This window comes from Lepus europaeus, chromosome 11 (assembly GCF_033115175.1).
Source record: "Lepus europaeus isolate LE1 chromosome 11, mLepTim1.pri, whole genome shotgun sequence".
In the NCBI taxonomy this organism is placed as follows: Eukaryota; Metazoa; Chordata; class Mammalia; order Lagomorpha; family Leporidae; genus Lepus; species Lepus europaeus.
This window is the reverse complement of record NC_084837.1, coordinates 115,065,793-115,084,662: the sequence shown is the minus strand read 5'-3', so window position 1 is coordinate 115,084,662 and position 18,870 is coordinate 115,065,793. Positions and strand designations below refer to the sequence as shown.

Genomic DNA, 18,870 nt, shown 5'->3' with positions numbered 1-18,870 from the left:
GCCACTTCCTGCAATACTGGCATCCCCTGTGGGCACTGGTTCAGGCTCCAGCTGCTCCACTTCTGATCCAGCTCCCTGCTAATGCGCCTGTGCCTGATAAAGCAGCAGCAGACGACCTAACTGCTTGAGTCCCTGCACCTGTGTGGAAGTCCCAGCGCATTCACCTAGCTCGTCTTCAGCCTGGCCCAGCCCTGGCTGTTGTGGCCCTCTGGGGAGTGAACCAGGGGATGGAAGATCTGCCTCTCCCTCTGTAACTCTGCCTTTCAAATAGTCTTTTTTTTAAGAAAAAAAAAAAAAAAGCCACAGGAACAAGAAATCACAATACTAACTACGGTAATGCCAAGTGTTTGCTGGTTTCTTCAACTTAGCGCCTGCTTTGAGTTTAACCAAACAGCAAACAAGGTCCACGTCATGACCAGGAAGGGCGGGGTCAGCTGATGCTAGCAGACTTTCCACAGGGACTCACCTGCCGCCGCCCCTTAGGCTTAGAGGTACAGGGCAGCCTCCTTGGTGGGCACAGCTCAGGTCAGAGCCCTGGGCTGGCCTGGGCAGAAACTCCAAGAGAACTATGCTGGCAGAGGCGTCTACCCTGCCCCTACAGAGACAGTGCAAGGCGGCTGGACTGCTGGGCTCAGTAGGGCCCAAGGCAGCAGACCGCAGGCTGAAGGGCTTGTCTGGGGACCAATCTTTGCTCAGATCCTTCTCGGCTCCACCTTCCCCAAGCTTCTGCAGGGGGGAGCCTGCAGCCTCCCCATGGTCCTCCCTCTTAGCTAGGCCAGACCAGGGGCTCTCAATATCCAACGCAAGAAATCCACAGGGCAGCCGTGCAGTCCCTCCTGCACAGGACCTGGGGTGAGGCGCGTCGTCCTCAACAAAACTCGTCCCGGGCACTAAGACCCTTTCCTGGAGCCACAGCGGCAGCCTTGGCTTGTCCCCAGGGGCTCTGCCATCCTTGAAAATGGTGTGTGGAGAGGGCAGGGCAGGATGAGCAGGGCCTCCGAGGGACGCGGCCTGGACCACAGTGCGTCCCCAAGACCACGAGGATGGTGCTGGTGTGAAGCCAGGGCAGCCCCTGCAGCCTTGCTGCTGTCTCTGACCCCTCAGGCTCCCGGGCGTCTCCTTCCAGGATGGGCCTTGAAGGCCCTGCAAGAGTGCAGGGAGCAGGCCGGGCATGGGGTGCACTCCTCTGAGCAGAGTCACCCCCAGCCCAAGGGCAGTGTGGGCTGCAGGCTTCACCCCCAACCTTCAAGCCCTGAGCTACACCCGCCCCCACCCACAGAGCTCCTAGCTGTCCCCTGGAACGCAAGTCACAGGTTTGAAAACATCGGTAACACAGGTGCATGATAGGAAAATGCCACATCCCTCTTTATTGAATGCCAGCACCAGCACTGGCCCCCTCCTCTCCGGGCACTGGGGCTTGTGGGCAGGGGCTCCGTGCCCGGCTGGGATGCAGTGGAAGCTCCTAAGGCCAACACCCTCCATGGTGCCGGGGCTGCTGGCTCAGGTCGGCTCAAACTCTTGTTCACAGTAGCCTACGTTGAGGGGCTGGGCCTGGACCCCTCGTCTGCAAGAGGTGAAGGAACCGCGGATGAGCCCTGGGGGCTCAGTTCCACCTGCCCAGCTGTCAAGTCACTGCACCAACTATCCAGGCAGCCCGCCTCCCGAGCCTCGCTTGGGGCAGGGCCAGGCAGCAGGCTCCACTTGATTTTGCTCCAGGGAGACCCAGGAACTTTGGGGAACACCTCCCTGCTTCTACCCAGCGTGCCTGTGCCCCAGCCCCAAACGCCTTGGTGGGGACGCCCGAGGGGAGAGCTGAGAGGGTTCAACCCCTGCTTCTGATTGGCTCTGGCTGAGGGCCTCAACTCTGTGGACCTCAGCCACCTGTTCCTAAAGTGTGAATGAACCGTGCCTAAGAGATGGGCCCGGCAGCGTGTGCCCCGAAGCTGGCCTGTCACAGTGATGCCCTGCCTTGCCATCAAGTACACACCTGGATCTGCCCTCCACCTGGGGGCCCCACAGCCTGCTCACCTCAGCAGCTCACAGCGGAAGCGTGACAACCGTTTGAAGGCAAATTCCGTGTCTGTCATCAGCTCACTGCTCCACAGCCTCTCAGCTACAGCGCCCGCTCTGGGCCTGGAGGGACAGGAAGGGCACCAGCTGGACACACACAGGTCACTGCCTCTTTAGGCTCTGGATGGACTCAGAGCCAAGGGATGTGACCGACACCTTGCTCAGGGCCACAGTGTGGCTGGGTGGCTCCCAGGTGCCTGGGGCTTGGCTCCATCTTTGTTCAAAGGTGGACCGGGACCCCTTCCTTCCCTCTCTCTCTATCCCATGGAAACAAGATCAACTGCGGGGGCTGGCGCTGTGGTATAGTGGTTGGGGCTGTCTCCTGCAGTGCCCGCATCCCATGTGGGTGTGTTTGAGTCCTGGCTGCTCTACTTCCGATGCAGCTCTCTGCAGTGGTCTGGGAAGGCAGTGGAGGATGGCCCAAGTCCTTGGACCCCTGCGTCCACGTGGCAGACAAAGAAGCTCCTGGCTCCTGGCTTTAGATCAGCACAGCTCCAGCTGTTGCGGCCATTCGGGGAGTGAAAAAGCCGATGAAGACCCTCTTCCTCTGCCTCTCTGTAATTCTGCCTTTCAAACACATAAATGAATCTTTCTTAAAAGGGGAGGGGGATAAACTATGACTGCTGATTAAGCGGTACTGAAAACGCAGCTGTGTAGCCCAGGCTGGGTGAGACTCCTGTGGGAACAGCAGGAGGCGCCACCGCATGGGCGCCGTGGACTGGCCTAGCAATCCCTGCCCTCAACTGCCCTCTGGGCACAGAGGCTGTCACGTGGCCAGCAGGCATTCCCTGCAGTGCCCTTCTCCCAGCGCCTCTTACCAGAGCCTGGGGACCAGGTTTGTGCTGTCCACATACTCTCCCCACATGCAGGCCTCACCACCGATCACCAGGGCCTTCTGCTCCGGCGTACCTGTGGGCCCAGGTGCCAGAGGCTGGCGGGGTGACCCCAGGGCTCCCCCTCCACCCTCCTCCCAACAGGGTCCCAACCCCCACCAAGCGCCAGCCCAGCCAGGGGCTCCCCGCTTCACCCTGAAATGCCAGGGGCTCCACCGTGTAGAAGTTCTTCCAGTCAGGGCCGTAGGCGATGCGGTTCAGGTACCAGGGGGCGGAGAGCAGGGCCCGGAAGCTGGCGTTGGTGATCAGCTCCAGCTCTTTCATGTAGGGCACAGGGGTCTCTTCCCGCCACACCTGGATGATGGTGTCCGGCCGAACCTGCCACCAGAGCACATCACAAGAGAACTGCTGGGCCCAGTTCCCACGCGGCAGCCAAGGGCTGTCTCCCAGGCCCCGGTGGGCCCTGACGGTGAGCTCACACGGCACTGCAGGGGCCACAGGCCCTGAGGGCGCTCCCTGCCGTCCCAGTGCCCCGGCTCTGCAGCACTGCCTGTCCACAGAGGCACACCGGCCGGGCTGGGACAAGGGGCCTGCTCCCACACACCTGGAGAACCCGGGCTGTGAGCCAAGTCTGAGAAGCCTCAGAGAATTGGAGGGGTTCCCAGCGAGGGGAGACAGAGGCTGTGGCCCCCAAACCCAGAGCTCAGTCCGGCCTTTCTGGAGGGGAAGGGAGATGGCCCCAGTGCTCTGCCCAGAGGCCCGTGCTCACCTTCACTTTGTTGTCAAACACTTCCTGCCACACCACGTAGCCTCGGCCGTAATCGGAGATGATGTCCAGCAGCCTGCGGGTGAGGGGCGCTCAGCTCGGGCAGGCGCTCTCTCAGCCCACGGCGCCGCTCCTCTGCAGCCAAGCCTGCCCGGGGGACTCTTGCTGCTTGAATGGTGTCTCCCCCAGGGTTGGGAATGGACCCCTCTGCACCCACCCGAGCGCGGTGGGGACCCCGCCCAGCCAGCCCCTCCTTACGTCTGGATGTAGAAGGACTCGAGCTGCTTGAAGTCGCTGCCGAAGCCCTTCTTTTTCATGAAGTCCTGGATGTCCGGGTTGGACTTCCTGAGGCACAGGGGGCAGTCACTCTTCCGGGGTCCTGCGTGTTAGCCGCCTGCCCTCCCCCCCATATGCCAACAGGAAGGTGGGGCAGGGCAGGTGTGGCTGGCAGATGCCGGGTGAGGGCTGCAGGGCAGGCTGGGAAAGCGTATGGCAGCTGGGAGACACCACGTGATGGGGCCCCGGTGCAGGACAGGGAAGTGTGTGGTGATCCTCTCTGGACCACAGCATGCAGAGCCCCGGCCTCCCTGGGCCGCCCACCACTGCCGCGGACCCCACCCCACAAAGTCACTTCCACAGCTCCCTTCGTCGACCCTGCGGGAGCCCCTTGCCCTTTCCATGCCCGTGAGATCTGGGTCTGGGCTTTCCAGGGAACCCCGAGCGCACCTTGGCACAGGCGTCTCCAGCGCGTCACCTCAAGCCCCACACCCAGGAACTACTCTCCTCTATAGCTGATGCCCAGAGCTGACTTTTCCATAAACATCCCAAGGATTCCAAAGAGGGGGGAGGGAGAGGCTGCCACTACCAGCCAGTAAGAACCAGGGGGAGCCTGTCAGAGGGGACAGAGGCAGGCTGACACACGAGGCCACGGTAGCCCCCGGGGTCCTGCTCCACCCCGACCCCGGTGCTGGCCAGGTCAAAGGGCTCGTACCAGCAGGAGAAATCAACTTCGTCTCCGCCAAGGTGAAGATAGAAATCCGGAAAAACAGAGCTGACTTCCAGAAAGAACATGCTCATGAACTCGTAGGTGTTGTTGAGGATGGGGTTCACAGGCCCGAAAGAGCCTGAGGGCTGGGCCCCAGAGTAGCAAGGAGTCAGCAATCCAGGGATGCCTGGGCCAACAGAGAACCACATGGGACAGTGTCATGGGTCTGCATGTGCAGGCATGAGCCTCACAGTGACATGATCTTGGCACCAATACCACACGTACACGGGGCTCATGGGCACTGGTCATCACCACCACCTGGCCGCAATCCAAGAAACGTAACCACACCCACCATCAGACAAGGCTCGGTGCACACCCCGTGCTCCTGCAGGGGTCGCCCTTGCTCCAAAAGCAGATCTCACACTGCCTTCAGGCAGAAAAGCAGAGGGCGAGCCTGATCTCTCTCCTCTTGGTGGGGGGGGGGGGTGTCCACATTTCCCAAGGGGCCTTTCCCTCGGCCCAGAGTCTCCCTCTTGGAGCTCAGGCCACACAAAACCACTTCATGTTTCCACGAGGCTGGCTGCCTCTCTCAGCCCCAGACCCAGCCATGGGGCTTAGTGGGGTGCGGGGTGGGGGTCTGACTGGACTCTCAGGTCCCTGAGCTGCACTCCAGGACACCCACGTAGAGCACGGCCTCTCCACACCTGGTAGGTGCAGGAAGGCCGGGGCAGAGCAAACACTCTTCAGAGCCACGGCCCACAGCCCACACTCCAGGGAGGGGCCCCTGCAGGCCACCGGCACTGCCTCACCTGGTCCCCAGGACAGAGTGTGGCCGGGAGTGTCAAACTCTGCCAGCACACGGATTCCCCGGAGCCGCGCGTACTCGATGACTTCCTTCACGTCCTGCGCTGTGTAGATGTGAGTGACGGGGTTGTAGGAGCCCTGCAAGGCACGAGACACCCTCAGGCCCTCCTGTCCCCAGGGCTCAGCCCATGGAACTTGACCACAACCGCCCACCTGCCACAGCATGGGACTGCCAGTGAGGCAGGCACTGTGCCCATGTGACAGAACCTAAGCACAGAGGAAGTGAGGCCAGGACACCGGTCACCCAGCAAAGCAACGGCAAAGTCTGGACCGGAGGCCACGTGTCTTGTTTCCAAGTCAGCGTCCCTCCCCTCAGTCAGTGGGCCTGCCTCAGACAGGCTGGCCACGGTGACAGCCATCGTCCTTGCCAGCCGGGGCCCCGGCAGGCTCCCAGACAGGGAACCACCAACGTGGGCAGGATGCAGACCGACCTTTCTGGTGAGCTCGGGGAAGGTGGCGCTCTCGTACGGGAAGGAAGGGTCGTCGACCAGGTGCCAGTGGAAGACGTTGAATTTGTTATATGCCATGACGTCCTGTGGGTCAGAGCACACTGGGAAGCCGGCGGCCTCTTCGAGGTTGGCCTCGGGAAGCCGGGCCTCACTGGTAGGAAGCGGCGGCTACCACAGTGTCCCGGAGTCTCCCATACACCCAGGTAACCTGGGACCAACACTGCCCCTGCCCTGGCCACCTGCGCGGCTCAGCGGACTGTTGGTACAGACAGTGAGGCCAGCTGGGAGCTTAGGCCCTGAGGCAGAAACCTCAGAAGCCAAGGCAGTGCGAATCCACACTCAGCCCCAGCTGCACATCCAACCTGGCAGAGGCTCTGAACACCTCTCTCCCCCGACCTTGTCCTAACCAAACCTCTGCACCTGCCCAAGAGGCCAGACTGTCTTGGTCCACTGTAGCCACGGGGATAGAGTTAAATCCCTCGTTACTTTCTGAGTCTTACAGGTCCCCTACATCCTCCCCAGAGAACTCCCCGAGCTCCATGTTATTCTAAGTCTTTAGGGCAGGGACCCCTTCTTCTACCACCCAGAACACCTGCAGGCCCCAGGGCCCGGGTACCAGAGTGTCCAGGATGCTGGAGAGCGGCAGGTAATGGCGAGACGTGTCCAGAAGCAAGCCCCGGTGCGGGAAGCGGGGGAAGTCATCGATCTCTGTCTTGTTGATGTAGAACTGTGTGGAACAATCACAGGCCATGCTGGGGCCCACGCGGCTGAGGGACACTCATCCACGATCCCTGGAGGGCCGCCCGTGGCATCCCCCAGGGTGCCGAGCCCCCGAACACCACATTCGACAGCCACAAGCAGTCACGTGCCAGCAGCGGTCCCCACGCCCTGCTCAGCCTACCACCTCTGCACCTGATGGACAACACGTTTGTCTCTTCAAAGCAGCGGGGGCGCCACACAGAGCACATGTCCCAAACCATTTTCCACCCCTCTCCTCACATGCCAGCTGGGGGCTGTCACAAGCCCTGGGGACCCTGTCCAAGGGTCTAGGAGAAAGACCCCAGATTACAAAGGTGCTTCTTGGAGAGCCCTCACTCACCGTGCCCTCGGCTGATCTCCAGACAAGCTGGCTGAAGGTCTCCAGACCTGCAGAGAAGTGGGGCCTCAGCGAGCAGGGGCGGGGCAGGCTGAGCCACAACACAGGAGCGAGCACTGGGAAGCTGGCAGCCACTCTCTGGCAGGCGGCAGTGTTTTAGGGCCGCTAGCAGTCAAGGCCCACATACCTATCTGTGCTTCCTAAGTCCTGAACTCCTGAGAAGCTTAAGAGATGCCCAGGTGCGTTAAGAAGACAGGTACAGGACAAGGCCGCCAACAGGGCTGTGGCTCCAGACAGAACTCATCAGAAGCGACAGAGCCATACTAGGCAGTCCCCAGCTCCCAGACCCTCCACCTCTCCCAGACACGATCACGAGAAGCCATTGGAAGCACAGATTTCCAAGGAGCCTGGATTCACAATGATAAGGAGTTACCACCTTCCTCTCTGAGCTGGAGAAGGGACTGGCTCCAGTGAGCTGAAGCAGGGATGTGGCAGCAGTGGCCAGAGGGACCCTGCAGGGCACCCACGCACAGGCAGGCCGAGTCCAGAGCACGGTGTGTTCCCAGCAGCTGAGCTCTGCTTGCAGAAACCCTGAAGACGCCAGGGCCTGTGACACACCTGTGTGCCTCCCTCCCGTGGACTCTGACAGCCTGTCCTCTGCCACCATCAGAGGCACAGGTGGGTCTGCTGCTGCTGCACAGCACGGGGGGGCGTACAGTGGGGCAAGGGGGAGCAGAAGTCACCTCCCAGCAGAGGGATGCCTGAGCAGCAGAGGCTCCAGTTCTTTTGCTTTTAAGACCTTTACCAGCGGCCGGTGCTGTGGCGCAGCGAGTAAAGCCGCTGCCGCAGTGCCAGCATCCTATATGGGTGCCGGTTTGAGATCTGGCAGCTCCATTTCTGATCCAGCTCTCTGCTGTGGCCTGGGAAAGCAGTGGAAGATGACCCAAGTGCTTGGGCCCCTGCACCCACATGGGAGACCCAGAAGAAGCTCCTGGCTTCGGATTGGCTCAGCTCTGGCCGTCGCAGCTAATTGGGGAGTGAACCAGCAGATGGAAGACCTTTCTCTCTGTTTCTCCCTTTCACTGTCTATAACTCTATGTCTAAAATAAATTTTAAAAATCTTAAAAAAAAAAGACCCTTTCCAATTATCTGTGTTGTGTGACAGCTGAACTGGCCCCTTCTCCACTGCCTCTCCCTGCTGGCTTGCTCCAGCATCAGCTGAGTCCAGGATAGCTGGGGGGGGGGGGGGTCCTCGGGGGCGGGGTTCACTTGGTCTCATGAGGCTGCCCCCACCGGTTACCTCGGAGTGCTCCCCAGACGCTCTCAGAGACGAGCAAACACTGGTCATCGTTTACGGTCAGAGTGTCTGAAACAGCAGAAACAGCCCACGGTAAGGTTCTCCTCCGCAGGTTACAGACCAAAACCCAAACAGAGCAGGACAGGCCTGGGGCCACGTGGGGAGGGGTCACCACGGCAGCTCTGTGGGCCCTGGAGGAGGTTGGCTTCTCCATGAGACCCCAGCAGCCTGGGGCTGAAGGGGATGGGGACACGGACAGGTAAGGACAGAACTCTCCCAACACCACCCCAGGCACCCCCAGCCCTCTGCTCCAGGAGTGTGAGGACGAAGCCAAGGCCTGACCGCTCGTTCTGGAAACCAAGAAGCCCAAACGCGGCTGCTCAGGGCAGGCAGGAGGCAGCCTTGGGACTCGGGCGGCAGGCAGGAGGCAGCCTTGGGACCCAGGGGCGGCTGCGCCTCGGTATAAAAGCCCAACCTCCTCCTCCCTCACAGCAGGCTCTCTTGAGGAAAATCAGTGAGTGCGAGCGGGATGCGGAACGGCTGGCGTGACAGGCTGTCAGCGCACTGCCATCCTCGGTCCCCGAGGGCGTGAGGGTCGGGAACAGCTCCACACAAGCGCTGGCTCCGGCGGTACTCACAGTTCTCCACCGACTCCAAGGTAGGAAACTGGTCACACCCCGGCATGACCACAGACACAACCAACATGTTCTTCTCAGACGTGTGCCACTTTCCTGCAAGGACAGGGGAATTGGTGTGCCTGAGGTGCCGCCACCAGGCTGCTCAGCTCGTGCCTGTCGTAAAAGGGAGGGGAGGGTAGGATTCGCCCCGGGCACGGCCCCTGCTCACCACCCACTCCCTGCCCCACCCAGGCAGAAACCATCTGGGCAGGGCAGCTGCAGAGCCTTGTCCCAGGCGCAGGCTGTGGACCGGCCCGTCGGCTGCAAACCGCGCCAGTGGCTGCTCGGTGCACAGGCAGCCTCCCCGGCCAGTTCTAACGTCTCTTCCGGAACGAGGTTCTCTCGACGAAAGAGCTGTTCTGTGCTCTGGAGCATGCACAGAATGCTGCTCCCCCAGGTTCCAGGCCTTCCACGTGTCAGAGCCCAGGAGCCAACGTCCAAAGACGGCGTGCTGACGGGAGCTGGAGCTGGTACGACAGAGGCCCTGGCGCAGGCACTGGACCCTGTCCCAGCGGCTTCCTGCCCTCCTGTTCCCAGGCAGGCCCTCCACTAAGGAGCGTGCACCGACACACTAACTTGGCCTGGAGAGCCCCCTCCATTCCCCACCCTCCAACCTGCTCCGCTCTGCGGCCTTCAGAGTGGTTCTGAATCTACTGCCCCACCTCTCTGTTCTTCCCCTGAGCTGCGAGCATCCCACAAATATTGTGCTGGAGCATGTGGAACAACCAAGCTGGGGATGGGACAGCCGGCAGGGCCAGGGAGAGCGCAATCAGAACCAGACCGGAATCCCGTTGTCACCCAAGCGGAAGCACACCTTCTAGATAGCCTGGGTGCCCCACACAGGGCGTGCACAGTGAACACCTGCACCATGCCTAAACATCCGCCTAAACCTGCAGGGAGAGGGCACAGAGGCTGTGGGGCCACCCCAGCTCCCCAAGCAGACAGGCACAGGGGTGGAGCCCCCTCAGACTACACGCACACTACTGCCGGTCCCACTCCCAGGGCAACACCACAGAGCCCCTGCGCAGCTCGCCACGCCGCCTACAGGAAGGCATGAACCCTGGGCAGCTGCCAATCAAGGAGCAATCATAAGGAATCCACAGGCAACAGCCTCAGCCCGGTCCTGACCACACGGGGGAGGGGCTGACGGGAACCCCAAAGGGAGCCAGGAAAACATCTGGTGGCTTTGTTGTTGCCTTCACTCCCCAGGTGTGCGGCCTCCCCAGACTCCAAGCAACACCAGGGCACTCTTCCAGAACAATGCCCTGATGTAAGGGCTCCTCTTCCCGAACCGCCCACCCCCCCGGCCCTGCCACCAACACCACGGAGAACTGTTCCCAGTGCTCTGTGGGACGGGCTGGGGTCTGGCTGCGAAGGAGACACAGGCTCGGCTGCCGTGTCACCAAGCTCCGAGAGGCAGGATTGCGAGATGGCGACACAGGACGCACCCCAGCCATTTCCGTATTATTTTTAAGTGTGTCTGAAAGGCAGAGACAGAGATCTTCCATCCACTGCCAAAATGCCCACTGGGAGCTGGGAACTCAATGCTGGTCTCCCACGTGGTGGCAGGGACCCAGCTACCTGAGCCACCACCAGCCGCCTCCCAGGGAAGCTGGAACTGAGACCCAGGCGGGGATGCAAACCCAGGCACTTCCCTGTGGGGGTCCAGTGTCCCAGGCAGTCTGTTAACTGCTGCCCAATCCTCCCCCCACCCCTCCCCCCACATCATTTCGAAACTGTAGATGGAGTGTGGCCACTGCAGCTACGCTACAGGGGCCCTGCAGAACGCAGGAAACAGGCAGGGCAGGCACAGCTGCCTGGAAACACACAACACCCAGACACCCCAGGGCCGAGAACTGGGTGTGCCCCCTCCCTGAACAGTGGCTCAGCTCCCTCCGGGCATGCAGGCTGGCAGCACATTCTGAGGCCTCAGGTGCTGAGTGGTGCCCAGAAAGCTGGGCAGCGGTGGGCGGTGGCGGGCTGGGAAGTCAGGAAGGGCGAGCTCTGGCCCTGCCGCCGCTCCCAGAGCCCAGGCCTCCCCGCAGTCCAGGGCCCATTCTGCCAGCCCAGCCTCCTGCTGCACACGCTCCCTCCCCTCCCCGTTCTCATGCAAACCTGGAGGCTTCTTTGGGTTCACTGAAAAGTTTGTATCTTTTTATTTTTCAGATTAAAAAAAAAAGTTAGTACATGCTGACTGAATATCACAGAGGGTACAGAAACATTTTCAACAACAACAAAAATACAAAGACACACTTCCACAGGCCCCTCAGGGAAGAGGTTTTCTGCGCTTGTACTCACTCCCTTTGAGCATGAACTGCCGTCAGACAGGGAAACCGAGGACAGGCGTGCCTCTCACCACCCAAGTCCACTGCTGGACTTGCTGTACACCACACCTTCTGTCCCCAGGCCCAGTGGCGCATCACCCACACAGCTGTCCCCCTCTCTCTAGGGCAACGAAGACTGCTGGATGTGTATGCCCCAAGTCGCAGGTGTTTGTTCCGGAAGGGAGGCCTTCCCTGCTGCACTGGGGGGCCTGGAAACTGAAGCCCTGACCCTGGGCGCTCCATAACCGCTCCCTCCACTACCCTGCTGCTCCCGGAACCAAGACATTCCCATCACACCAACGTGCTTGGTTCTCCGAATCCTTGCAGAGTAAACACACAGCGCTGGCGATTCAGTGGCTGTGGTTTGGTTTATGGACAGGAAAGTCAACCCAGTCTTTGACTGGGCCCCAGGTGTCTATCCGGCCCCTGCAGGCCTGGGCAGTGGGTTCCCGTGCCCACGGGGCTCCCCCTTCCAGCTTCACAGCCGTGGTGTTCAGGGTCTCCTCTCCTCAGACGCAGCCTAACCAAGCCCTGAGGTCATGCATTTCCTGCCCGTTTCTTCACTCTAGCCTGGATGTGCTGAGCACTCACTGTGCATGAGATGCTGTGCTGGGCCAGGGCAGTTACAACGAGAAGTAAGGGCAGCACTGTGGCACAGCGCGTCAACCTACGATTTGCCACGCTGGCATCCCACATCTGAGTGCCAGTTCAAGTCCCGGCTGCTCCACTTCTGATGCTCCTGGCTAATGCGTCTGGGGAAGCAGCACAAGATGACCCAAGTACTTAGGTCACGGTCACCCACGTGGGAGGCCCAGATGGAGTGCCTGGGGTCTGGCTTTGGCCTGTCCCAACGTAGGCTGTTGTGGCCATGTGGGGAGTGACCCAGCAGACAGAACTAACTCATTCACTCACTCTCTCCCCCTCACGCTGACTTTCAAACAAGTAAAATAACTCTTTAGAAAAAAAGCAAAATAAGCCCCGCTCCCTGCTGTGGAGGAGCTCGCAGTCTAGTGCGACAAACAAGCAATCACAGCCGGTGAGGCGAGGGCTATGGTGGGCACCACAGCTGCCTCCAGAGACGAAGGCAGGCTCACCCCAGGGAGGCGTCGGCACACCAGAACCTGACCTGGTGTCTGCCCAGCGACTGAGAGGGAAAGGTACTGCAGCCAGGGAGGGGGCAAGGCCACCTGGTCAAGCTCCTTGTCCAAAGGGGACTCTGGGAACCCAGCAGCCCTCAGCTGGGGCCTCTCCCTCCTAGCACTGCTGAATCCAGGCTGGACTACAGTGCCTCCTCTACAGGTCCAGAGATCAACACCTGCTCTGAAGCGCACTCGTTCCCATCTGCCCACGAACCTGGGATGCTCTCTCCTCACTCCCAGCCCATCTTCTTTTGTAAAAGCCAGTGTGGGGGGTAAAACCACTGCCTTCAGTGCTGGCACTCCATATGGGCTCCAGTTCAAGTCCTGGCTGTTCCTCTTCTGACCCAGCTCTCTGCTATGGCCTGGGAAAGCAGTAGAAGATGGCCCAGGTGCTTGGGCCCCTGAACCCACATGGGCACCAGCACCTGCGTAGGAGACCTGGAAGAAGCTCCTGGCTGCTGGCTTCGAATAGACCCAGCTCCAGCCGTTGTGGCCATTTGGGGAGTGACCCAGCAGATGGAAGACCTCTCTCTCTGCCCCCCCCCCCAACCCCGTAATTCTACCTCTCAAATAAATAAGTAAAAGTCCATGGTTAAAAGCTTTTTTCCTCCTACATTTGATACCTGATCTGTCACTCCCATCCTCACTGCTACTAGAAAGGGAACACTTCCCAGTACCTCCAGATTCCAACAGGTAACTTATGTAACTTAATGTTTTGCACATGTTTTACAAATTCATAGATGTTTTAATATTTAAACAATATAGGAATTTTTAAAAAACGATTATTTATTTGAAAGACAAAGTTACAGAGAGGCAGAGGCAGAGAGAGAGAGAGAGAGAGAGAGAGAGAGAGAGAGGTCTTCCATCTGCTGATTCACTCCCCAAATGGCTGCAACGTCCAGAGCTGAGCCAATCTGAAATCAGGAGCTTCTTCAGGGTCTCCCATGTGGGTGCAGGGGCCCAAGGACTTGAGCCATCTTCTACTGCTTTCCCAGGCCACAGCAGAGAGCTGGATGGGAAGTGGAGCAGCCAGGACTTGAAATGGCGCCCACATGGGATGCTGGCACTGCAGGCACCAGCTTTTACCCACTACTCCAAAGCACCGGCCCCAATATGGGATCTTAATATGTTTTAGTTTGGTACTTGTCTCTACTTACGAAAATGACCTATAGGTATTTTAATGTGGGTCTACAGAGAGCCACATCATCATTTTCAGTGTTGACTGGAATCCCACTGGTAAGCTATATTGGAATTTACCTAACTTCTTTCCTGTTTGTAGATGTCTATGTTTTTTTTAAGCATTACAACGTTCTAGTAAACAAATATTCTTGCGTAGACACGTATGTTAAGCAGCTGTGCAAGATATTTCTTAGATGAATTATTAGAGGCGGAAATACCAGGCCAAAGATAGGAAAATGTCTGACTTTGATACTGCCAGATTACTCTTCCAAATTCTGTGCCAATGAAAAAAATGGACTTAATTTGCTTACTAGATATCCTGCCCTTTTTTAAAAAAAAGCTGTTTATTTTTATTTATTTGAAAGGCAGAATGATAGGGAGAGAGAGAGAGGGAAAGAGAGGCAGGGATGGAGGGAGGGAGAGAGGGAGAGGGGGTGGGGGAGAGGGAGAGAGAGAACACAAGATACAGAGATCATCTATCCGCCATTTCACTTCCCAAATACCCACAACAGTTAGAAGGCAGGAGCCAGGAATTTCATCCGAATAATCCCCATGGGTGACAGGTTTCCAATGCTTGAGCCGTCACCTGCTGCCTCCCAAGGTGTGCACTAGCAGGAAGCTGGATCAGAGGTGCAGGTCCTGGGACATGCACTGGCAGACCAATCCTGCACTGTGACACCACAGCTACTGCAGGCATTAAAACATATACAGGCATTTAAAGTTCGGATCTATTTGGGAGGTCAAGACAGAGAGAGAGAACACACACTTTCCCATTCACTGGTTCATTTTCCAAATGCCCAGGAGCCAGGAATTCCATCTGAGTGATGACACGGGTGGCAGGCTTCCAGCAGAGCCACGGCTGCTGCCTCCCAGGGTGTGCACCAGCAGCAATGGGTCCAGGTGGTCTGGAGACAGGAACTGGCACTCTGACATGGGATGCAGGAGTCCAAAGCGGTGGCCTAGACCTCTGACCATAACACCACGACTATGTTGTCATTACTTTAAAAATTTCAATACACTGGAAAGTTTTATATATTTGGGAGGTCAAGACCGAGAGAGGGGGAGAGAGAGAGAGCACACGCAGGTGAGCGCACACACTTTCCCACTCATTGGTGCATTTTCCAAATGCCCAGGAGCCAGGAATCCAATCCAGGTCTCCCAGGTGGGCTGCAGGAACTTCAGCCATCACCTGCTGCTCTCCAGGTGTGCATTAGCTGGAGCTGAGAGTGGAACCAGGACCCAAACCCAGGCACTCCTATAAGGGATGCAGGTGTCCCAAGAGGCATCTTACCCACCGTGCAAATATCCACTCCACTGCACTGATTTATGCCCAAACCATGGACATCCACCACTCTAACGCTACATCCTTTCAGATCTTTTTCATCTCTACCAGACTGATGTTAAAAAATAAAGTTTTGGGGCCGGCGCCGCAGCTCACTAGGCTAATCCTCCGCCTTGCGGCGCCGGCACACCGGGTTCTAGTCCCAGTCGGGGCACTGATCCTGTCCCGGTTGCCCTCTTCCAGGCCAGCTCTCTGCTGTGGCCAGGGAGTGCAGTGGAGGATGGCCCAAGTGCTTGGGCCCTGCACCCCATGGGAGACCAGGAGAAGCACCTGGCTCCTGCCATCGGATCAGCGTGGTGCACCGGCCGTAGCACGCTATCGCGGCGGCCATTGGAGGGTGAACCAACGGCAAAAGGAAGACCTTTCTCTCTCTCACTGTCCACTCTGCCTGTCAAAAAAAAAAAAAATAAATAAAAATAAAAATAAAGTTTTGGGGTTGGCGCTGCGGCTCAATAGGCTAATCCTCCACCTTGCAGCGCCGGCACACCGGGTTCTAGTCCCGGTCGGGGCACCGATCCCGTCCGGGTTGCCCCTCTTCCAGGCCAGCTCTCTGCTGTGGCCCGGGAAGGCAGTGGAGGATGGCCCAAGTCCTTGGGCCCTGCACCCGCATGGGAGACCAGGAGAAGCACCTGGCTCCTGGCTTCGGATCAGCACAGCGCACCGGCCGCAGCGGCCATTGGAGGGTGAACCAACGGCAAAAAGGAAGACCTTTCTCTCTGTCTCTCTCTCTCTCACTGTCCACTCTGGCTGTCAAAAAAAAAAAAAAAAAAAAAAAATTAAAAAAAAAAATAAATAAATAAATAAAGTTTTGGGGCCAGCGTCGCGGCTCAATAGGCTAATCCTCCACCTTGCGGCAGCAGCACAGCAGGTTCTAGTCCCGGTCAGGGCGCCAGATTCTGTCCCAGTTGCCCCTCTTCCAGGCCAGCTCTCTGCTGTGGCCAGGGAAGGCAGTGGAGGAAGGCCAAGTACTTGGGCCCTGCACCCCATGCGAGACCAGAAGAAGTACCTGGCTCTTGCCTTTGGATCAGCACGATGCGCCGGCTGCAGCGGCCATTGGAGGGTGAACCAACGGCAAAAAGGAAGACCTTTCTCTCTGTCTCTCTCTCTCACTGTCCACTCTGCCTGTCAAAATAAAATAAAATAAAATAAAGTTTTCGGGCCAGTGCTGTGGGTCAGTGGGTTAATCCTCTGCCTGCAGCGCCTGCATCCCATATGAGCACCGGTTCTAGTCCCGGCTGCTCCTCTTCCAATGCAGCTATCAGCTATGGCCTGGGAAGGCAGAAGATGGCCCAAGTCCTTGTGCCCCTGCACCAGTGTGGGAGACCAGAAGAGGTTCTGGCTTCCGGCTTCGGATCGGCACAGCTCGGGCCGTTGCAGCCATTTGGGGAGTGAACCAGCAGACAGAAGACCTTTCTCTCTGTCTCTCCCTCTCAACTGTCTGTAACTCTACCTCTCAAATAAAGAAACAAAAACTTTAAAAAAAATAAAGTTTTAATTTGCATTTCTTTTAATAATGACTGACTCTAAGCATTGCTTTACACATACTAGCCACAGTTTATGTGTGTGTGGTTTTTTTAAAGTCTTATTTATTTATCCAAAAGGCGGAGTGACAGTGAGATCTCCCATCTGCTGGTTCACTCTCCAGATGGCCACAACAGCCAGGGCTGGGCCAGGCCAAAGCCAGGAGCCAGGAGGTCCATCTGGATCATCCCTGTGGGTGGCAGAGGCCCCAGTACTGAGGCCATCCTCTACTGCCTCCCGGGCACGTTAGCAAGGAGCTGGCCTGCAAGCACGGAGTAGCCAGGACTTGAACCAGGCACTCTGATATGGGATGCAGGAAACTCAGGCAGTGGCTTACCCTGCTGTGCCATAATCTCCGCCCCTTAACTTCAATTTTCTGTAATCACATTATTCTTTTCTCGCTGTACTCTCCTTAAAGAAGATTACAAAGACATCCACAACCACTTCCTCATTATCCTAAAAATGCCTGAAATACACACAGATTAAAAAGCAAGCAGCAGCAAACCGTGAGGGCACACAGATAAACAAGGGATGAACATTCTCCACTCTCTGCTCACTCCTTAATAACCATGTTGCAGAATCCAAGGCACACTATCTTCCAAGAACATTCAAGGCAAGAGAGAGCAACAGTAGCTAGGAGGGAAGGTTTGGAACTTTCAGGGACCACACCCAGACTCCTACCCACAGAAGTAGCTTCTTGGGCTCAGTGCCACCCAGGGCTATTGGAAAAGCATGACACCACAGATAGTAAAGAAAAAAAAAAAAAAAAAAAAAACAAGCAAGCAAACAAAACAGCGACAAGAAGAGAGGCTGGTTGCCAACATGGCTAAGCTAACCTAGGCCCTGGTATTCAAAATGAAACACCCAGTTATTCCGCCCCCAGCCAAGAACTCTGCTCCTACCACCCACGCCCCTCCCAGAGACAAGTACTCCCTGCTGTATTCCTCTCCTGTTGTATCCACTCTTCACAAAAAAAACTGCAACTATAAAACCTTCTTCCCGAATTTTCTTCCTCTTTGCTTTCAAACAAGAAACCTGCTAGCAACCTTGTCTGGCACAGACCATGCCTTGCTCTTGCCTTGGGAAGGGTTAAAGTAGAGTGAGCGGTGGTCTGGTCCAGTCCGAGGGCAGAGACCCCTTCCCCCCACCCAGCTGCCCATCCCACATTTCCTCCTCACAGTCCCCGGATGCAATCCCGTGCCCTGATGAGTAATGACCGCATGACTTGGGCCCTGCCTGGGGATCACAAGGTCTTCCCTCCCCTGGGGCTGCGCTTATCCTCCAAATTGCAAACAGGAAAAGAAACCCAAAGAAGCAACGGCCAGGGGAGGCATCTTCAGGACAAACCATGTCGCTTACTAACTTAATCACCTTTAATCTTGTGAGTGGAGCAAATCCAATCCTGGAAGGGGTCGCAGAAGGCTCTAGATACTTAGAGAAGAAGCCGTCTTCCATTGTCGAACAGAAGGGCTGGGCGAAGCAGTGGGAGGCAGTATGCTTTGGGGTAACTCTCAGGGATGTACACGCTAACGATTTCCACCCCGCGGGCACTCGGAGAGCACACACCAGGCCACAACCCTGAGCCCCATCCCAGCCCCACACCTCTGGACGCGCCGTGTGCCACACGTTTACGGAGCTGTGCGTGGGTTCTCGCGTCTTGTCTGCTCTGGTCTTCCGTACCCAGCCCTGGTCCCGTCCTCACGGGGACCCAGACGTCTCGGGGGTCTGCTCAGAGCACAGTATTCTGATATTCTTCCTGTAGCAGGCGTGTGGGGGACCAACACCTGACGCAGCTCAAAGGAAAGACTGCAGGCCAGAGTGGCCATAGAGAGTGGGCTCAGGCAGGGGGTGCGCGCAGGAGGCCGAGACAACAGCCGGAGAAAAGGGCGGGAGGCGGCGGAGGCAGTGACCTTGGGGGCTGGCGGGGACCCGGGTGGGTGTCAGGGTTCGCGGGTGGGGGCTGCGGCGCGGCAGGGCTCTCTCGGGGGCGGAGCACGGACTCACCCGAGAGGCTGGGACGCGGCCAGGACCCGGCCCCGAAGAGCAGCTCCCGGTAGCGCTGGAAGGCCTGGTCGAGGACGGCGCAGCCCGGCTGCACGGCCGAGCTCGCGTGGTAGCGGAACTGGAAGCTGTTCGGGTACAGGGTGTAGTGCCGGCCGGACGTCTGGATGTACTGGGGCCAGGGCCACACGGCCGCCGCCCGGCCAGCGACCGCTGCCGCCAGCAGCAGCGACAGCCACAGCCCGGAGCCGGCCATGGCCCGCCGGTGACCGCCCCAGCGGGCCGACCTGCGCGAGCCCAGGGCAGGTGGGCGGCGGCGCTCACGTG

At 58.2% G+C, this 18,870-nt stretch overlaps 1 protein-coding gene across 1 annotated transcript; it reads right to left on the bottom strand.

Moving 5' to 3' along the window:
• Positions 1–1,339: 1,339 nt before the first annotated feature.
• Positions 1,340–18,837, bottom strand: HEXA (hexosaminidase subunit alpha). Its single transcript, XM_062206503.1, has 14 exons — positions 18,547–18,837; positions 8,999–9,091; positions 8,364–8,429; positions 7,067–7,113; positions 6,584–6,694; positions 5,950–6,051; positions 5,464–5,596; positions 4,661–4,841; positions 3,928–4,014; positions 3,673–3,745; positions 3,098–3,281; positions 2,889–2,979; positions 2,029–2,133; positions 1,340–1,564 (listed from the first exon to the last, which is right to left on the bottom strand). Exons 1-14 carry the CDS (start codon positions 18,797–18,799, stop codon positions 1,501–1,503), a joined length of 1,590 nt encoding a protein of 529 aa, XP_062062487.1. The 5' UTR covers positions 18,800–18,837; the 3' UTR covers positions 1,340–1,500.
• Positions 18,838–18,870: the final 33 nt, after the last annotated feature.